The sequence below is a fragment of the Gorilla gorilla genome, chromosome 20 (genome assembly GCF_029281585.2).
Source record: "Gorilla gorilla gorilla isolate KB3781 chromosome 20, NHGRI_mGorGor1-v2.1_pri, whole genome shotgun sequence".
NCBI lineage: Eukaryota > Metazoa > Chordata > Mammalia > Primates > Hominidae > Gorilla > Gorilla gorilla.
The window spans coordinates 18,481,691-18,500,980 of NC_073244.2; the positions used below are offsets into that span (position 1 = coordinate 18,481,691).

A 19,290-nucleotide genomic window follows, 5' to 3' on the forward strand; every position below is an offset into this window, starting at 1 on the left:
CCCCTCACTTCCCCACCAACCAACGACCCAGCCGCCCCCGTCCAGACCCCAAATCCCTCAGGGAGGCGGATCTGGGGTGTCCTCCCCTCTCCTCCTATTAAACCGTTTCTGCTGCAGCCCTCGGCGTCTCGGTGCAGTGAGTCGGGCGGCAAACCTGTGTTGGTTACAGCCGCACAATACGGGGGAGACCCGGGGCTGCGGGCTCGGAGCTGCCCGGAGAGGACGCCGGGGCCGCAGTTGCCGCGCAGGAACGGGACAGGACGCCCGGGGTCCCGGCTGCAGGCCCAGCCCCACCCTGCGGCCGAGGGCCGACCTACGCCAGGGGGACCCGGGTCCGTAGATCCCGAAGTCGCCCGTGGGGAGGCCCGGGTCCAGCCACAGCCGATTACGGCCGGTTCCACCCAACCCCTCCCCCGCCTCGGGACGCCGGCCCCGCACACGCACCATTTCCCGACTTCCGCGGTGTCCCAGGTCCTCCCGACAGCTCCCGCTGCCAATGCGTGTTCCAGCCAGACAAAGGCTGCCTCAGAACTTCCAGGTGGTCTCTCAGCTACAGAACCCAGAGCCGAGCGCAGGTGGGTGGAGAAGACGCCGCGGGCTTTTTCAACCACACACACTTCTCTGGGCAGCGCGCCTGATTGACAGTTCCCACGAACCCGCCCCACGGCCCTGATTGGATAGGGCGTCAGGTCCCGCCCCCTGAGGGCTGATTGACAGAAGAAGCGATCTTGCACAGCTGAGTGGAGCCGGATGAGCAAGTTCCTGACACAGCCCTTGGCAAGGCGGGCTTCCTCCCTGCTCTTTGATCTGAATCCTCCCGGGGTATACTTGCATTTAAGCGGAATTTCCTGCCCGTACTCAATAGGACCTCCTGCTTCTTCCTCCTGGACACGGACTGACGAACTAATTATGCCTTTTTTTTTTTTTTTTTTTCTCGAGAGAGGGAGTCTTGCTCTGTCGCCCAGGCTAGAGTGCAATGGTGCGAGGCTCACTGCGACCTCCGCCTCCTAGGTGGGTTCAAACAATTCTCCTGCCTCAGCCTCCCAAGTAGCTGGGATTACAGGTGCGCGCCACCACACCTGGCTAATTTTTGTATTTTTCAGTAGAGGCTGGGTTTCACCATGTTGGCCAGGCTGGTCTCGAACTCCTGACCTCGTGATCCGCCCACCTTGGTCTCCCAAAGTTCTGGGATTAGAGGCGTGAGCCATCGCGCCTGGCTACAATTATACTCTTTTTCAATGAAATTTTTCAAGATTTTTCAATGTACAATTAAATTATTTTTTTACTATAGTCACTCTGTTGTGCTAGCAAATACTAGGTCTTATTCATTCTTCGTAACTATTTTTTATACCTATTAACCATCCCCACTTCCCCCATAACTACTCCTCGCTACTACTTTTCCCAGCCTCTGGTAACCATCCTTCTACACATTTTTGGTTGTTTGAGATGGGGTCTTGCTCTGTTGCCTAGGCTGGAGTGCAGTGGGGCCATCATGGCTCACTGCAACCGCTACCTCCCAGGCTGAAGCAATCCTCCCGACTCAGCCTCTCAAGTAGCTTCAGAGTGTTCACTGTTGGCATATAAAAATGTTATTGATTTTTGTATGTTGATATTGTATCCTGCAACTTTAATGAATTTATTTCTCAGTTCTAATACTTTTTTGGTGGAGTCTTTAGGTATTTCCAGATATAAGATCATATTATATGCAAACAAGGATAATTTGACTTCTTCCTTCCCAATATGGATGCCCTTTATTTCTTCTTCTTTTTTTTTTTTTTTTTTGTCTTATTGCTCTAGCTGGGACTTCGAGTACTGTGTTGAACAACAGTGGTAAAAGTGGGCATTCTTATTGTGTTCCAGATCTTACAGGAAGGGCTTTCAGTTTTTCCCCATTCATTATCATGCTAGCTGTGGGTCTGCCATATATGGCTTTTATTATGTTAAGGTATGCTCCTTCTATACCCGCTTTTTTTTAGGGTTTTTATCATGAAGGGATGTTAAATATTATCAAAAGCTTTTTCAGTACACATTGAAATGATTATATGGTGTTTGCCCTTTATTCTGTTGAAATGATACATCACATTGATTGATTTGCATATATTGAACCATCCTTGCATCCCAGGGATAAAGCCCACTTGGTCATGATGAATGATCTTTTTGGTGTATTGTTAAATTCAGTTTGCTAGTATTGAGTTGAGGATTTTTGCATCAATATTCATCACTGACACTGGCCTATAGTTTTCTTTTTCTGACATGTCTTTGTCTGGTTTTGGTGTCAAAGTAATATTGGCTTTGTAAAATAAGTTTGGAAGTATTGCCTTCTCCTCTGTTTTTTGGAATAGTTTGAGTAAGATTGGTATTAGTTCTTTTTTAAATGTTGGTAGAATTCAGCAGTGTAGCCACTGGGTTCTGGGGTTTTCTTTGCTAGGAGACTTTTTATTATGGCTTTGATCTCATTATTTGTTATTGGTCGGTTCAGGTTTTTTATTTCTTCATGGTTCAATGTTGCTATGTTCTATCTGCCTAGGAATTTATCAATTTCTTCTAGGTTTTCCAGTTTGTTGGCATATAGTTGTTCTTAGTTGCATTAATGATCCTTTGAATTTCTGCAGTATCAACTGTAATGTCTCCTTTTTCATCTCTAATTTTATTTATTTGGGCCTTTCTGTTTTTTTCTTAGTCTACCTCAAGGTTTGTCAATTTTGTTTGTCTTTTCAAAAAACCAACTTTTTGTTTCATTGTTCTTTTCTACTGTTTCTTCATTTCAAATTCATTTATTTCTACTGATTTTTATTATTTCTTTTCTTCTACTGATTTTGGGTTTGGTTTGCTCTTGCTTTTCTAATTCTTTAAGATGCATTCTTAGGTTGTTTATTTGAAGGTTTTCTTCTTCTTCTTCTTCTTTTTTTTTTTTTTTTTGAGATGAGTTTCACTTCACTCTTGCAGCCTAGGCTGGAGTGCAATGGCGCAATCTCAGCTCACTGCCACCTCTGCCTTCTGGGTTCAAGCAATTCTCCTGCCTCAGCCTCCCAAGTAGCTGGGATTACAGGCACCGACCACCATGTCATTTTTTGTATTTTTAGTAGATACAGGGTTTCACCATGTTGGCCAGGCTGGTCTCGAACTCCTAACCTCAGGTGATCCACTCCCTTTGGCCTCCCAAAGTGCTGGGATTATAGGTGGGAGCCACTGCACCCAGCCTGAAGGTCTTCTTCTTTTTTGATGTAGGTGCTTATATCTATAAACTTCCCTCTTAGTACTGCTTTTGCTGTATTCCATAGGTTTTGGTATGTTGCATTTTCATTATCATTTGTTTGAAGAAACTTTTCAATTTTCTTCTTAATTTCTTCATTGACCCACTGGTCATTCAGGAGCGTATTGTTTAATTTCCATATGTTTGTATGGTTTCCAGAATTCCTCTTGTCATTGGTTTCTAGTTTATTCCACTTATTCTGTGACACAATTGATATTATTTCAATTTTTCGGAGTGTTTTAAGACATGTTTTTTGACCTAACATATGGTCTATCCTTGAGAATGATTCCTGTGCTCAGGAAAAGTATGTGTATTCTGTAGCTGTTGGATAAAATGTTCTGTAAATATATATTAGGTCCATTTGATCTATAGTGTAGATTAAATCCCATTTAATCTTTCTTTTGTCCAATTTTTCAGTATATATTGAAATAATCTTTGTTGATTTACTGTCTGGAAGATCTGTCCAGTTCTGAATATGGGGTGTTAAAATCTCCAGCTATTAGTGTATTGGTGTCTATCTGTCTCTCTCTCTTTTTTTTTTTTTTTTTTTTGAGACAGAGTTTCACTCTTGTTGCCTAGGCTGGAGTGTAGTGGTGCAATCTTGGCTTACTGCAGCCTCCACCTCCAAGGTTCAAGCAATTCGCCTGCCTCAGTCTCCCAAGTAGCTAGGATTACAGGTGCCTGCCACCACACCTGGCTAATTTTTTGTATTTTTAGTAGAGACGGGGTTTTGCCATGTTGGCCAGGCTGGTCTTGAACTCCTGGCCTCAGGTGATCCACCTGCCTTGGCCTCGCAAAGTGCTGGGATTACAGGCATAAGCCACCATGCCCGGCCCTCTCTCTTTTTAACTAATAATATATGTTTTCTATATCTGAGTGCTCCAATGTTGGGTGCATATATGTTCACAATTGTTACATCGTCTTGCTGAATTGACCTCTTTATAATTGCATAGTGACCTTCTTTGACTTTTCTTACAGTTTTTGTCTCGAAATATATTTTGTCTAAGTATTGCTACTCCTGCTCTTTATTGGTTTCCACTGGCATGGAATATGTTTTTCCATTCCTTTATTTCCAGTCTATGGGTTTCTTTATAGGTGAAGTGTGTTTCTTGTAGGCAACAGATCATTAGGTCTTGTTTTTTTAATCCATTTAGCCATTCTATGATTTTTGATTGGATAGTTTAGTTCATTTACATTCAGTGTTATTATTAGTAAGTGAGAACTTACTCCTGCCATTTTGTTATTTGTTTTCTGGTTGTTTTTTCATCTTCTCTCCCTTCTTTCCTTCCATCCTGTCTTCTTTTTAGTGAAGGTGACTTTCTCTTGTGGTATGATTTAACTTCTTACTTTTTATTTTTTGTGTATCTGTTGTATATTTTTTGACTTGAGGTTGCCATGAGGTTTGCAAATACTATCTTATAACCCATAATTTTAAGCTGATAACAACTTAATGTTGTTTGTATAAACAAAGAAACAAACAAAAAGAAATCTAATGAAAACTCTATGCCTTAACATCATACCCCTGCTTCTTAACTTTTCTTTGTTTCTATTTATATATTGCTTGTACTGTCTGTGTTTTGAAAAGTTGTTGTAGTTATTATTTTGGATTTGTTCATCATTTAATCTTTCTACTTAAGAATAATTTACGGCCAGGCGTGGTGGCTCAAGCCTGTAATCCCAACACTTTGGGAGGCCAAGGCAGGCGGATCACAAGGTCAGGAGATCGAGACCATCCTGGCTAACACAGTGAAACCCCGTCTGTACTAAAAATACAAAAAATTAGCCGGGCATGGTGGCAGGTGCCTGTAGTCCCAGCTACTTGGGAGGCTGAGGCAGGAGAATGGCGTGAACCCGGGAGGCGGAACTTGCAGTGAGCCGAGATCGCGCCACTGCACTCCAGCCTGGGTGACAGAGTGAGACTCTGTCTCAGACAAAAAATAATAATAATAATAATAATTTACACACCACAGTTACAGTGTTACAATATTCTTTTTTTTTTTTTTTGAGATGGAGTCTCTGTCGCCCAGGCTGGAGTGCAGTGGTGCGATCTCGGCTCACTGCAAGCTCTGCCTCCCAGGTTCACACCATTCTCCTGCGTCAGCCTCCCGAGTAGCTGGGACCACAGGTGCCTGCCACCACGCCCGGCTAATTTTTTGTATTTTTAGTAGAGACGGGGTTTCACCGTGTTAGCCAGGATGGTCTCGATCTCCTGACCTCGTGATCCGCCCACCTCGGCCTCCCAAAGCGCTGGGATTACAGGCGTGAGCCACCGCGCCCAGGCTTTTTTTTTTTTTTTTTTTTTTTTTTTGAGATGGAGTCTCGCTCTGTTGCCTGGGCTGGAGTGCAGTGGCATGATCTCAGCTCACTGCAACCTCCACCTCCCAGGTTCATGCGATCCTCCTGCCTCAGCCCCCCTAGTAGCTAGGATTACAGGCACACACCACCATGCCTGGCTAATTTTTGTACTTTTAGTAGAGACGGGGTTTCACCATGTTGGCCAGGCTGGTCTCAAACTCCTGACCTCAGGTGATCCACCTGCCTCAGCCTCCGAAAGTGCTAGGATTACAGGCGTCAGCCACTGAGCCCAGCATACAATATTATTTTTGTGTGTGTGTACTTACTAATACCAGTGAGTTTTGTATCTTCAGATGATTTCTTATTGTACATCCTTTTCTTTGTGATTGATGTAGTTCCTTTAGTATTTCTTGTAGAACAGGACTGGTGTTGATGAAATCCCTCAACTTTTGTTTGTCTGGTAAAGTCTTTATTTCTCCTTCATGTTTGAAGGATATTTTCACTGAATATGCTATTCAAGGATAAAAGTTTTTTTTCCTTCAGCACTTTAAATATGTCATGCTGCTCCTTCCTGGTTTGTAAGGTTTCTACTGAAAAGTCTTCTGCCAGTTGTATTGGAGCTCCATTGTTTGTTATTTGTTTCTTTTCTCTTGCTGCTTTTAGAGTCCCTTCTTTATCCTTGACCTTTGGGGGTTTGATTACTAAATGCCTTGAGGTAGTCTTCTTTGGGTTAAATCTGCTTGGTGTTCTATAACCTTCCTGTGGTTGGATATTGATATCTTTCTTTAGGTTTGGGAAGTTCTCCGTTATTATCCCTTTGAATGAACTTTATACTCCTATCTCTTTCTCTACCACCTCTTTAAAGCCAATGACTCTTAGATTTGCCCTTTTGAGGCTATGTTCTAGATCCTGTAGGCATGCTTCAATGTTTTTTATTCTGTTTTCTTTTGCCTCCTCTGACTATTTTCAAGTAGTCTGTCTTCAAGCTAATTATTTCTTTCTTTTTTTTTTTTTTTTTGAGGCGGAGTCTTGCTCTGTCGCCCAGGCTGGAGTGCAATGGTGCTATCTCGGCTCACTGGAAGCTCCGCCCCCCAGGTTCATGCCATTCTCCTGCCTCAGCCTCCCGAGTAGCTGGGACTACAGGCGCCCGCCACCACACCCGGCTAACTTTTTGTATTTTTAGTAGAGACGGGGTTTCACCATGTTAGCCAGGATCGTCTCAATGTCCTGACCTCGTGATCTGCCCACCTCGGCCTCCCAAAGTGCTGGGATTACAGGTGTGAGCCACTGAGCCTGGCCCAAGCTAATTATTTCTTCTGCTTGATCAATTCTGCTATTAAGAGACTGATGCATTCTTCAGTATGTCAACTGCATTTTGAACTCCAGGATTTCTGCTTGATTATTCTTTTTTTTTTTTTTTTGTGAGATGAAGTCTCACTCTGTCACCCAGGCTGGAGTGCAGTGACGTGATCTCAGCTCACCACAACCCTGCCTCCCAGGTTCAAGCAATTCTCATGCCTCAGCCTCCCGAGTAGCTGGGATTACAGACATGTGCCACCATGCCTGACTAATTTTTATATTTTAGTAGAGATGGGGTTTCACCATGTTGTCCAGGCTGGTCTGGAACTCCTGACCGCAGGTGATCCACCCACCTTGGCCTCCCAAAGTGCTGGGATTAAAGGCATGAGTGACTGTGCCTGGCCTTGATTCTTTTAAATTATTTCAATCTCTTCATTACATTTATCTGATGGAATTCTGAATTCCTTCTCTCTGTTATCTTAAATTTCTTTGAGTTTCCTCAAACAGCTACTTTGCATTCTCTGCCTGAAAGGTCACAAATCTCCATTTCTCCAGGATTAGTCTCTGGTGCCTTATTTAGTTCATTTGGTGAGGTCACATTTTCCTGGATGGTTCTGATGCTTGTGGACATTTATCCCTGTCTGAGCATTGAAGAGTTAGGTATTTATTGTAGTCTTCTCAATCTGGGCTTGTTTGTACTCATCCTTGTTGGGAAAGTTTTTTAGATATTTGAAAGGACTTAGGTCTTGTGATCTAAGGCATCTCTACATTAAGGGGCATCCCAAGCCCAGTAACACTGTGGTTCTTGCAGACTCTTAGAGGTACCACCTTGATTATCTTGGATAAGATCCAGAAGAATTCTCTGGATTACCACGCAGAGATGCTTGTTCTGTTCTCTCTTTTCTTTCTTTCTTTCTTTCTTTCTTTCTTTTTTTTTTTTTTTTTTTTAGATGGAGTTTCACTCTTGTTGCCCAGGCTGGAGTGCCAAGGCACAATCTCAGCTCACCGCAATCTCCATCTCTCGAGTTCAAGTGATTCTCCTGCCTCAGCCTCCTGAGTAGCTGGGATTACAGGCATGCACCACCACACCCGGCTAATTTTGTATTTTTAGTAGAAATGGGGTTTCTCCATGTTGGTCAGGTTGGTCTCGAACTCCTGATCTCAGGTGATCCATCTGCCTCGGCCTCCCAAAGTGCTGGGATTACAGGCATGAGTCACTGCGCCTGGCCTGTTCTCTTCTCTTTACTCCAAACACCATGTCTCTCTCTTGCTCTGTTCTGAGCCACCTGGAGCTGGGGCTGGGGTGACACAAGCACCCTGGTGGCCACCATCACTGAGATTGTGCTGGGTCAGACCTGAAGTGAGCACAGCAGTGGGTCTTACCCAAGGCCTGCTGTAACCACTACCTGGATACCACCTGTGTTTGCTCAAGGCCCTGAGGCTCTACAACCAGTGGGTGGCAATACCAGCCAGGCTTGTTTCCTTCCCTTCAGGGTGGCAGGTTCCCCCAGGCCCTGTGTGGGTCAAGAGGTGCTATGCAGGAGCCAGTGACTGGAGTAAAAAAACTCAGAAGTCTACCTGGTGTTCTAATTGTACCGTGGCTGAGCTGGCACTCAAATCATGAGATGCAGTCCTTTCCACTCTTCCCTCCCCTTTCCACAGGCAGAGAAGCCTCACCCCATGGCCACCACCACCAAAGGCCCATGGGGAGTACTGCCAGGCTACTGTCAATGTTCTCTTAGAGACCACAGGCTCTTGAGTCAGCTTGTGGTGAAGCTGCCTGGCCTGGGATTCACCCTTCAGTGCAGTGGGCTCCCCTCTGGCTCAGGGAAGGTCCAGAAATGCCATCCAATATCCAAGGCCTGGAATCAGGGATCCCAACAACCCGCTTGGTGCCTACCCCACTGTGGACAAGCTGGTACCGAACATGCAAAAGTCTCTTTTGCTTTTCCCTCAACTTTTTTCAAGCAGAAGGAGTCTCTCCCTATAGCCACCACAGCTGAGAATGTTGTGAGTTTCACTCAAGGCCTATGGTGTACTATCAGGGTATTGCTGCTGATTATTCAGGGCCCAAGGACTCTTCAGTCAGCAGGTGATGGGTCCTTCCAGAACTGAGTCCTTTCCTCCAAGGCAGTGGGTTTCCTTCTGGCCCAGGATGTGTTTAGAAATGTCATCCAGGAGCTAGGGCCTGCAAAGGGGACCTAATGACTATGACTGGTGGCCTATCCTACTGTGGCTGAGCTGGTATACAAAGTGCAAGATAAAGTTCTCTTTACTCTTCCCTCTCCTCACCTCAAGCAGAAGGAAGGGGTCTCTTTTGGAGCCTTGAGCTGTGCTGCCTGGGATTGGGAGAGGGGTGGCACAAGCACTCCCTTAGCTGCCCTAACTGTTGTCTTACTAGGTTACATGCCCACCAAGTCTACTGGCTCTGAGCCCAGCTCAGTACTAGGAATTGCCTCAGAGTTGCAGTCCTTGTGACCTAGACTGCCTTTCAAGTTTACTTAGGATTCCAGAGCATTTTAGCCCACAGTCGTGAGGCTCACTGGAACTCAAGTTCCAGCCACTGGGATGGGTAATTCCCCCCTGACTAGAGCTGACTATTTATTTATTTATTTATTTATTTATTTATTTACTTATTTTGAGATGGAGTTTCGCTCTTGTTGCCCAGGCTGGAGTGCAATGGCGCAATCTCGGCTCACCGCGACCTCCACCTCTTGGGTTCAAGCTATTCTCCTGCCTCAGCCTCCCAGGTAGCTTGGATTACAGACATGCACCACCACACCCAGCTAATTTTGTATTTTTAGTAGAGACAAGGTTTCTCCATGTTCGTCAGGCTGGTCTCGAACTCCTGACCTCAGGTTATCCGCCTGCCTTGGCCTCCCAAAGTGCTGGGATTACAGGTGTGAGCCACCGCACCCGGCCAAAACCCAAGTTTTTTAAGAGAGTGGGCAGGAAGGTCCAGCTCACCTTACTAGCCACTAGAGCTGATTTAAATGCTCCCTCTGTGGGTGGGCATCAGCTGAATTCAGCCTGGTTTTGCTTTCTACTTGTTGGTAGAAGAGCTGAGGCAGGACTGGCTTATCTGTCATAATATAAAAGAGTCTTGGAAGATGTCTGGGGTCCAGGGTCTAAAACCGCTCGTGGCCTTTGGAACACCAAACTCTGTGCCAAAGGGTGGAAGGCTGCCCTGCCGCACCACAAATCTAAGCCCAGGGAATAAAACCCCTCTTGGCTTGGATGGAATCCAGGGCTCAGGGCATAAAACCCCTCGTAGCCTCTGGAATGTGCACAGACTTGTTGGTTGCTCTCCCAGGTTCGTAAACATGTTCTCTATTATCTCCAAGCAGCAGAGCATATTATATATGCATCAAAGAAAATGCTAAACCATCACAGATACGCTTGATGCACCACTACCTTTCTACCCTCACACCCTCACCTCTTTACCCCCACGTCCTCACGACCTGCTTCTTTGTTTGATCACCAATAAATAATGTGGGCTCCCAGAGCTCAGGGCCTTCGCAGTGTCCATACCAGCGTTGGCCCCCTGGACCCACCTTATGCACTCTTAACTTGTCTTTTCTCATTCCTTTGACTACGCTGGAGTTTGTAGCCCCCACAGCCTGGTGTTGGGTCTGATCACCCCAACATTTCTGGCACCCAACGTGGGTCTACAAACACTCCGGTGAAGGAACACTAGAGTGTGCGGAAGCGGAGGACACATTGTCAGAGGACACCCAAGGACGACTGAAAGAAGCTTGGTGGGTAAGCTGAGCACTCAGAAGAACCAGGGTAACAATGGAACAGAATGAAAGTAAATATTCTGCTTATTTAAATTTCTTAAGGCATTTATTATGGAGAGGGGGAGTGAAAGTTAATACTCAGAACTTATTAACACTCTTTGATACAGTAGAGCAGTTTTGCCCATGGTTCCCAGAACAAGGGACAATGGAGCTAGATGAATGGGAAAGAATTGGCAGAAATTTTAAAAAGGTGTATAAAGAAGGAGCCAAAATTCCAGTTTCTGTTTGGTCAGTGTGGGAGTTGATAAAGGCAGCTCTTGAGCCATTTCAAACAGATGACGAGGCAGATTCAGATGAGGAAGAGGTAGATGAGTGTAAAAAATTAACTTCAGATTCTGAATATGAGGAACAGCAACCAGAAGAAATTAAAGAAAAGAAATGGAAACTGAAAAAGGTATATTTTACTAGCCCTTCAGTTCCACCTGCTGAATTAAGTGAATGGCCACCTCCTCCCTCTCCCCCTAATGGGTGAGAAGATGAATTAGCTGTAAAACTTACCACTCCGGTAGCTGCAACATTAAAACCTGGAGCAATTGGTGATGCTATACAAAATTTTATTCAGAAGGCTAGAACTGAAGGAGACCTAGAAGCATGGCAATTTCGCATTACTATAATCCAGAGAGGAGGACAGAATATAGCTAGTTGGGCCACCTTTCCTTTTAAGCTGTTAAAGGAATTCAAGCAAGCCATTAGTCAATATAGGCCAAATTCTCCTTTTGTACAAACTTTACTAAAAAATGTGGCTCTTGATAATAGATTAATGCCATATGACTGGGATACTTTAACAAAATCTGTTCTCACTCCATCTCAATGTTTGCAGTTTAAAACTTGGTGGGCTGATAAAGCTCAAACTCAGGCAAGAGAAAACACACAAGCACAGCTGCCTGTGCCTGTTTCCTTTGAACAGTTAATGGGGTTGGGCCCTAATTGGGGCCGATTAGACAATCAAGCAGTAATGAAAAATGTTGCCATTGTTCAGTTATGCACTGTGTGCTTACAGGCATGGAAAAAAAATGTTACAGGGTAAAAATATCCTTCTTTCATTAGACCTATGAGAGGGAAGACTCATTTGGCTGAATATATTAAGGCTTGTGATGGCACTGGGGAAAATTTTAGTCCAGCTATGGCTTGACTAAAGGTGGGAAAAAATATGCCCCATTTCTCAGGCTCTTGTTTTAATTGTGGGCAATTTGGACACATAAAAAAGGAATGTAGAAAAGGAAATCAGAAGGCAAAAACTATTGCCATCAATCAACAGAAAAGTCCAGGTATATGCCCCCAATGTAAGAAGGGCAATCACTGGGCAAATCAGTGTCATTCTAAATTTAGCAAAGATGGGCAACCTCTTTCGGGAAACGAGAAGAGGGGCCCACCTTAGGCCCCTCAACAAACTGAGGCATATCCGGCACAGTCAGTGCCCTTACAAACATACAATTGTCCCCCGCCACAGCAGGCAGTGCTGCTGTAGATCTCTGCAGCACAATTCCCGTTTCCCTACTTCCTGGGGAGCCACCAAAGAATGTCCCATGGGAGTTAGGAGCCCTTTACCCTCAGGAACAGTTGGTCTATTGCTTGGAAGGTCTAATTTAAATTTAAGAGGTGTCGCTGTACATAAATAATTGATTCTAATTATACCGGAGAGATTCAATTAGTTATTAGTTCCTCAATTCCATGGTCTGCTTTCCCAGGAGAAAGAATTGCTCAGTTGTTACTGTTACCTTATGCAAAACTGGGAAGCAGCACAGTAGAAAAAAAAAAAAATAGGAGGCTTTGGTGGTACGAATCCAGCAGGAAAAGCTGTATATTGGGTTAATCAAGTGTCTGATAAGAGACCTATTTGTACAGTAACCATTCAAGGAAAGGACTTTGAAGGGTTAGTAGATACTGGAGCTGATGTTTCTATTATTGGTTTAAATCAATGGCCCCTGCATTGGCCTAAGCAAAAGGCATCCATTGGTATTGTTGGAGTAGGGGCTGCCTCGGAATTTTTTAAAGTTCTTTAATTTTGCCATGCCAAGGGCTGGATGGCCAAGAAGGGACAATTCAACCTATTATTACACCTATTCCTGTCAATCTATGGGGTAGAGACTTATTACAACAATGGGGTGCTAAAATATCTATTCCTATGGATCAGTATAATAATAACAGTAAACAAATGATGAGAAAAATGGGATATCTCCCGGGGAAGGGACTAGGAAAAAAAAATAAAAATGGCCAACCAGAACCTTTAGAACTAAAAAGGCAAACAGATCGAACTGGATCAGGGTATCATTTTTAGGAGCTGCAATTGCTGAGCCTCCGGCTCCCATTCCGCTTGTTTGGTTAACTGCCAAACCGGTTTGGGTGGAGCAATGGCCGCTGAAACAGGAAAAACTGGAGGCTTTAAAAGAATTAGTGCAGGAACAATTACAAAAGGGACACATAGAGCCTACTTTCTCCCCTTGGAATTCTCCTGTGTTTGTTATTAAGAAAAAATCAGGGAAATGGAGAATGTTAACAGATTTGAGGGCTGTTAATGCTATAATTCAGCCCATGGGCGCACTGAACCAGGGCTGCCCTCTCCAACAATGATCCCAAAATACTGACCTCTCATAGTAATAGATTAAAAAAATTGCTTTTCTACCATTCCTTTAGCTACTCAAGATTATGAAAAAATTACTTTTACTGTTCCCACTATAAATAACAAAGAACCAGCGGACAGATACCATTGAAAAGTACTGCCACAAGGCATGTTAAATTGCCCGACTATTTGTCAAACTTATGTTGGAAAAGCTATTAAGCCAGTTAGAGAACAATTCAAAAAATGTTATATTATCCACTACATGGGTGATATTTTATGTGCAGCTGAAACTAGGGAGGATTAATGCTATGCTACAAACAGTTAGAAAAGGCTGTAACTGCAGCAGGGTTAATCATAGCCCCCGATAAAATCCAAACTTCCACTCCCTTTCAGTATTTACGAATGAAAGTAAAACAAAGTACTATTAAACCTCAAAAAGTTCAAATTAGAAGAGATAATTTATAGACTAAATAATTTTAAAAATTATTAGGAGACATTAATTGGATTTGTCCCACTTTAGGCATTCCTACTTATGCTATGTCTCACCTCTTTTCTACCTTACGAGGTGATTCTAACTTAAACAGTAAATGCTCCCCGTCCAAAGAGGCATTAGAGGAACTTCAATTAATTGAAGAAAAAATTTCTTGTTTTATTCCATTAGTGAGGACATCTAGGATGATGATGAATAGCAGTGGTGAGAGGAGGCATCCTTACCTCGTTCCTGATCTCAGTGGGAAAGCGTCTAGATATCAAAATTAAGTGTGATCTTAGCTTGGCTTCTTTTTAGAGGTTCTTTATCAAGTGGGAGAAATTTGCTTCTATCTGCTATTAGGTTTATGGACCTGAGCATGCCACCTAATCATTGCTTTTCCCTTTTCTTTCTGTAAAAAATCCCTCAGAATTCATATAAAGTTGCGAGTTTCAGGTTGGTTGGCTCTGACTGATCACCTGTATTATGGACCATCTGTGTGATTATGGGGAAAAGTTCAGGACACCAGCAACCTACATTGGATAGGACCACCTCTGACTCCAGGGATTGCCACTCAGTCTTTCTGAGATTAGCACCCACATCCAACAAGGTAATTTTGCCTAAGACCCTGGTGGGAACCAACAGCCTTGTGATCTCAAGATTATCCCTTTGACATGCTGGTAAGCAGCAGTACTACAGAAAACAATGTAGGCCCCCTGGCTACTTGTTTTGCTTTGGAAGAACAGTTGAGTTACATCCTCTCATGCTTTGGAAAGGACTGATACCAAATGTACCTTCTTTTCTTTGCTCATCAGTGCCTGACCATGGGGTATCATGGATGTGCATGTTTCAATAGCCTCCCACTCACCCCATTGGTGAGAGAGGAATTAGGGCCCTAGGGCTATTTAGGTAGGCTAACACATGATATCCATCACTGGACAAATGCAACTGACAACAGTTTATTAGTCATATATATTCACAGCCCAGATGAGGAGGGTACCATAAGTCATGCAGATCCACAAAGAAAATGTATTTGGGAGCAGAGGGCCCAAACATGGCTGTGGGAAACAGGCTTTGTAGTATCAAAAGGGTGAGGTACCCCTTGGTTCCCCTGGGAGGATGTGATTCACTTCTTTGAATAATGTGTGGGTTAGCAAGGATCTGAAACCCCTTATACAAGAGACAAAGACTATATAACTATGCTATAATAGTATAAAACTGTATTATGCATTATAGTATAATAGTAATTATATATTTTAGTTATACATAACATATACCAGTTATGTTTTATGTATACAATTATATATCATTATGTAATATATTACATATTATATACACAAATATATCTATAAATGTACATGTAAACACACTATAGGCTATACTAGATAATGCTATACTACATAGTAGAAAATGGTCCAGAAATATCTCTTCTGAATATAGCTGCAGAGGCCCGACAAAATACCAGCAAATTGAATCCAGCAATATATAAAAAGACCTATACAACATGACCAAGTTGGATTGAGCTCAGAAAAGCAATGTTGGTTTCACATATAAATATATATTAATATACCATATTTACAGAATAAGGGATCTATTATCATAGGATCATCCCAAAAGGCACAGAAAATGATTTTTTTTTTTTTTAGACAGGGTCTTGCTCTGTCACCTAGGCTGGAGTACAGTGGTGTAATCATAGCTCACTGCAGCCTTGAACTCCTGGGCTCAAGTGATCCTCCCACCTCAGCCTTCTGAGTAGCTAGGGCTACAGGCATGCACCACAACACTCAGCTAATTTTTAAATTTTTCTGTAGAGACGAGGTCTTGCTATATTGCCCAGGCTGACCTCAAACTCCTGGCCTCAAGTAATCCTCCTGCCTCAGCCTCCCAAAGTGTTGGAATTATAGGCGCGGCTCACACCTGGCCAGGTAATGAATATGACAAAGGCCAATACCATTTTACAATGAAAATACTCAATAGAGTACAAATAGGATGGAACTTTCTCAATGTGCCATAAGGCAGCTATGAGAAACAGCTAACATCATACTTGATGGCGAAAGATTGAACGCTTTTTATCTTAGATCAAGAACAAGAGTGTCTGCTTTTATCATTTCTATTCAACATGTTAAAGAAGGTGCTACCAGGGCAATTAGGTAAGAAAATGAAATGAAAGCACTCCAGATATTAAAGGGCATACATACATAGCCCCTCAGACAGACATACAACATCGCACAGACTTGATCACTGCACATACAGTTGGACAAACCCAGACACAGACACACAAACTTCCAAACTTACAAACCCTCAGTGATTAAAGCCCCAGATACACCAACAGATGCCCCCAGAGACATCAACAGCCCAGGCCCTCTGCAATGTTCCCCAGCTTCCTTTCCCTCTTTAAGGCTAACCACCATCTGATACATCATGTAATTTTGCTTGTATCTCATTTCTTGCCTCCTAGAATGTCAGCTTCAAGGGAACACTATTAGCTAAGGTTTGTTCACTATGAAACCTACAAAGGACCTGTTACATAGAAGAGTTTAATACGTATTGAATTATTGGGGCTCTCTGTCACACACATACACACACACCCACACACCTCGTTATAGGGCCACATCCATTTGATCTTAAGAGTGAATTGTTAGGCCAGGCGCAGTGGCTCATGCCTGTATTCCCAGCACTTTGGGAGGCTGAGATGGGCGGATCATGAGGTCAGGAGATCAAGACCATCCTGGCTAACATGGTGAAACCCCATCTCTATTAAAAATACAAAAAAATTAGCCGGGCGTGGTGGTGGGTGCCTGTAGTCCCAGCTACTCGGGAGGCTGAAGCAGGAGAATGGAGTGAACCTGAGGCGGAGCTTGTAGTGAGCTGAGGTCACACCACTGCACTCCAGCCTGGGTGACAGAACGAGACTCCGTCTCAAAAAAAAAAAAAGTGAATTGTTCTCACTTCCATCCCATGTGGCAGAAAAAGTGTGTAAGTATTGCAAAACAAATTTTAAAATAAGTTTTAAAATATGAATATTTTAAAAGTATATAATTATACAAACCTTGCAATGTTCTTCTAAGTTTAAAGTTTTTGGCTGGGCATGGTGGCTCACACCTATAATCACAGTATTCTGGGAGGCTGAGGCAGGTGGATCACTTGAGCTCAGGAGTTTGAGACCAGTCTGGGCAACATGGCAAAACCCCATCTCTACGAAAAAAGAAAAAAGTCAGCTGTGGTGGTGTGCACCTGTGGTCCCAGTTACTTGGGAGGCTGAGGTGGGAGGATCACTTGAGCCCAGGAGGTGGAGGTTGCAGTTGAGCCAAGATTGCACTACTGCACTCCAGCCTGGGTGACAGAGCAAGACAGTCTCAAAAAAAAAAAAAATTATTTTTTTTGGCAGTGCCCAGTACAGGTGGTGGCACACATTAGGACTTCAAGATCCAGAGATTCCATGATTCTGAGTTACGTGAGTTTGGGTAGGATCCTGTGCTCTGTACTTAACTTTCTTCATCTGTAAGATGGGAGAACTGATTGGTTGAGCAATCAAATGAGATACTCATAATTATGAAATCACAGTGCTAAGTACTAACAAGTTACCACTGAAAAAAAATGGACAAAGATTTTATTTCCTTTGCTCAAATTTAGTAAGACACAAATATTTTACTTTCCCCCCCCCCACTCTTCCCAAACATGTGAATACCAAATTGGGATCTGGGGACTTTCTGGAAGCATTGAAACAAAAAGATTCAAACTACTCCTTTTGTAAGAAGGCATTAAATTTTTCCTTATATGATGACACCAAATATTCTTCCTTTCCATTAAATTAGGCTATTATGCAAAATGATTCCCTGTCTGCAGCTCACCTCCATTATTCCTTGAAAATTACCCTCTAAACATCCATAGATTTTTTGGGTGGTACATATTGGGTCATTCAGTCTGCACAACAGCAAAATGATCATGTCAAATATCCAAGGCAACTTAAGAATCTTTAAAATGACATTAAACAGAAATGTAAACATCATCAATACCTGTGGCCCAAATCAATAGGAAATCTCAAATCCTAAATACTCATGTCCAAATTCGTGATCACGCTTTACATGTCTCAAAAATTTTATCCATTATAAAAATAAAGATGAACCATATCTACACCTTTATGGGGAATCATTACTGTTCATCCCAGGGATGTAGGACTGTACTGTTCCCCAGTATACATCAAACCTGAGCAGTTCCTCAGTGTTTTAATAAGATATGTTAGATAGGCCAGGCTCCGTGGCTCATGCCTGTAATCCCAGCACTCTGGAAGGCTGAGGCGGGTGGATCACGAGGTCAAGAGATTGAGACCATCCTGGCCAACATGGTGAAACCCCGTCTCTACTAAAAATACAAAAATTAGCTGGGTGTGGTGGCACACACCTGTAGTCCCAGCTACTCAGGAGGCTGAGGCAGCAGAATCACTTGAACCTGGGAGGAGGGGGTTGCAGTGAGCCAAAATCGCGCCACTGCACTCCAGCCTGGCAACAGAGTGAGACTCCGTCTAAAAAAAAAAAAAAGGCCAGGCGCGGTGGTTCACGCCTGTAATCCCAGCACTTTGGGAGGCCGAGGCGGGTGGATCATGAGGTCAGAAGATCGAGACCATCCTGGCCAACATGGTGAAACCTCGTCTCTACTAAAAATACAAAAAAAAAAAAAAAAATTAGCTGGGCGTGATGGTGGGCGCCTGTAATCCCAGCTACTCCGGAGGCTGAGGCAGGAGAATGGCTTGAACCCAGGAGGCGGAGGTTGCAGTGAGCCAAGATCGCACCACTGCACTCCAGCCTGATGACAGAGAAAGACTCTGTCTCAAAAAAAAAGATATGTTAGATAATGGAAATAAATGATCAATGACAACATTGGAGGTCCCTACCCTCCAAAGCTAAGGTATCCAACACAACCATAGCTTCCCTATTAATCTCACAGGTTGGTTGTTATTTCATTTCCTTCAAAGATCTTAATTGCTTTCTAAAAACCAAACCCTCACCTTTTATTAACCATCTCTCTTTTCCCAAATCTATAAGCAACAGGAAGGCAAGAACTTGTTTCATGTTTCCATATCCATAGCCTACAATGTCTTGATTATTTGTGCTGAATTGTGTATGCTTTGATACTACAGTGCCAGGCCTATGAGAAAGGTTAAAAAAATCAGCATCAAGAGCAAGATGGCTTGATTTGAACAGTGATTCTGTCTTTGCACCTTGCTAGGTTTGTGGTCTCTGAAAACTTATCTACACTTACAGGACTCTGCTAGTGCACAAAAGAGAAAAAAAAGTATTATATAGTTTGCTAAAGACTCAGTGAACTTACATATTTTGACTGAGATATTTTGTGGAAAACATTGTCCAATACACCATAAGAAATATTTCCATGTTTAGATAATAAGAAAGGTTAAGAGCAGTTCCACAGGACTAGGATCTGACCTCACACTCAGATAAGGCCAAGTCTTATCCTGTTGAAGAGAAAAATGTCACATTTCCTTCATCAGACAAAGCTACTCAGCAATCATGATGGATCAAGACAAAAACAATAACCATGTCTCTAAAAATGGTAAAAGAGAACAGAGTTGAAGCCATTAAAATGACCAAAATTGCCC

General features: G+C 43.2%; 1 protein-coding gene across 5 annotated transcripts in view; it reads right to left on the minus strand.

The window, feature by feature from the left end:
• LOC115931641 (zinc finger protein 443) overlaps positions 1-19,290 on the minus strand; it is an 86,303-nt gene that overhangs the window by 10,801 nt on the left and 56,212 nt on the right. For 4 of the 5 annotated variants that reach the window (XM_063701040.1, XM_063701039.1, XM_055371615.2 and 1 more), the window contains one exon: positions 16,726-16,871. In XM_063701040.1, the coding sequence (XP_063557110.1) occupies positions 16,726-16,871 (146 nt within the window). Of the gene's footprint in view, positions 1-444; positions 687-16,725; positions 16,872-19,290 lie in introns of those variants that run through there. The other variant, XM_031004504.3, reaches the window with a different exon arrangement.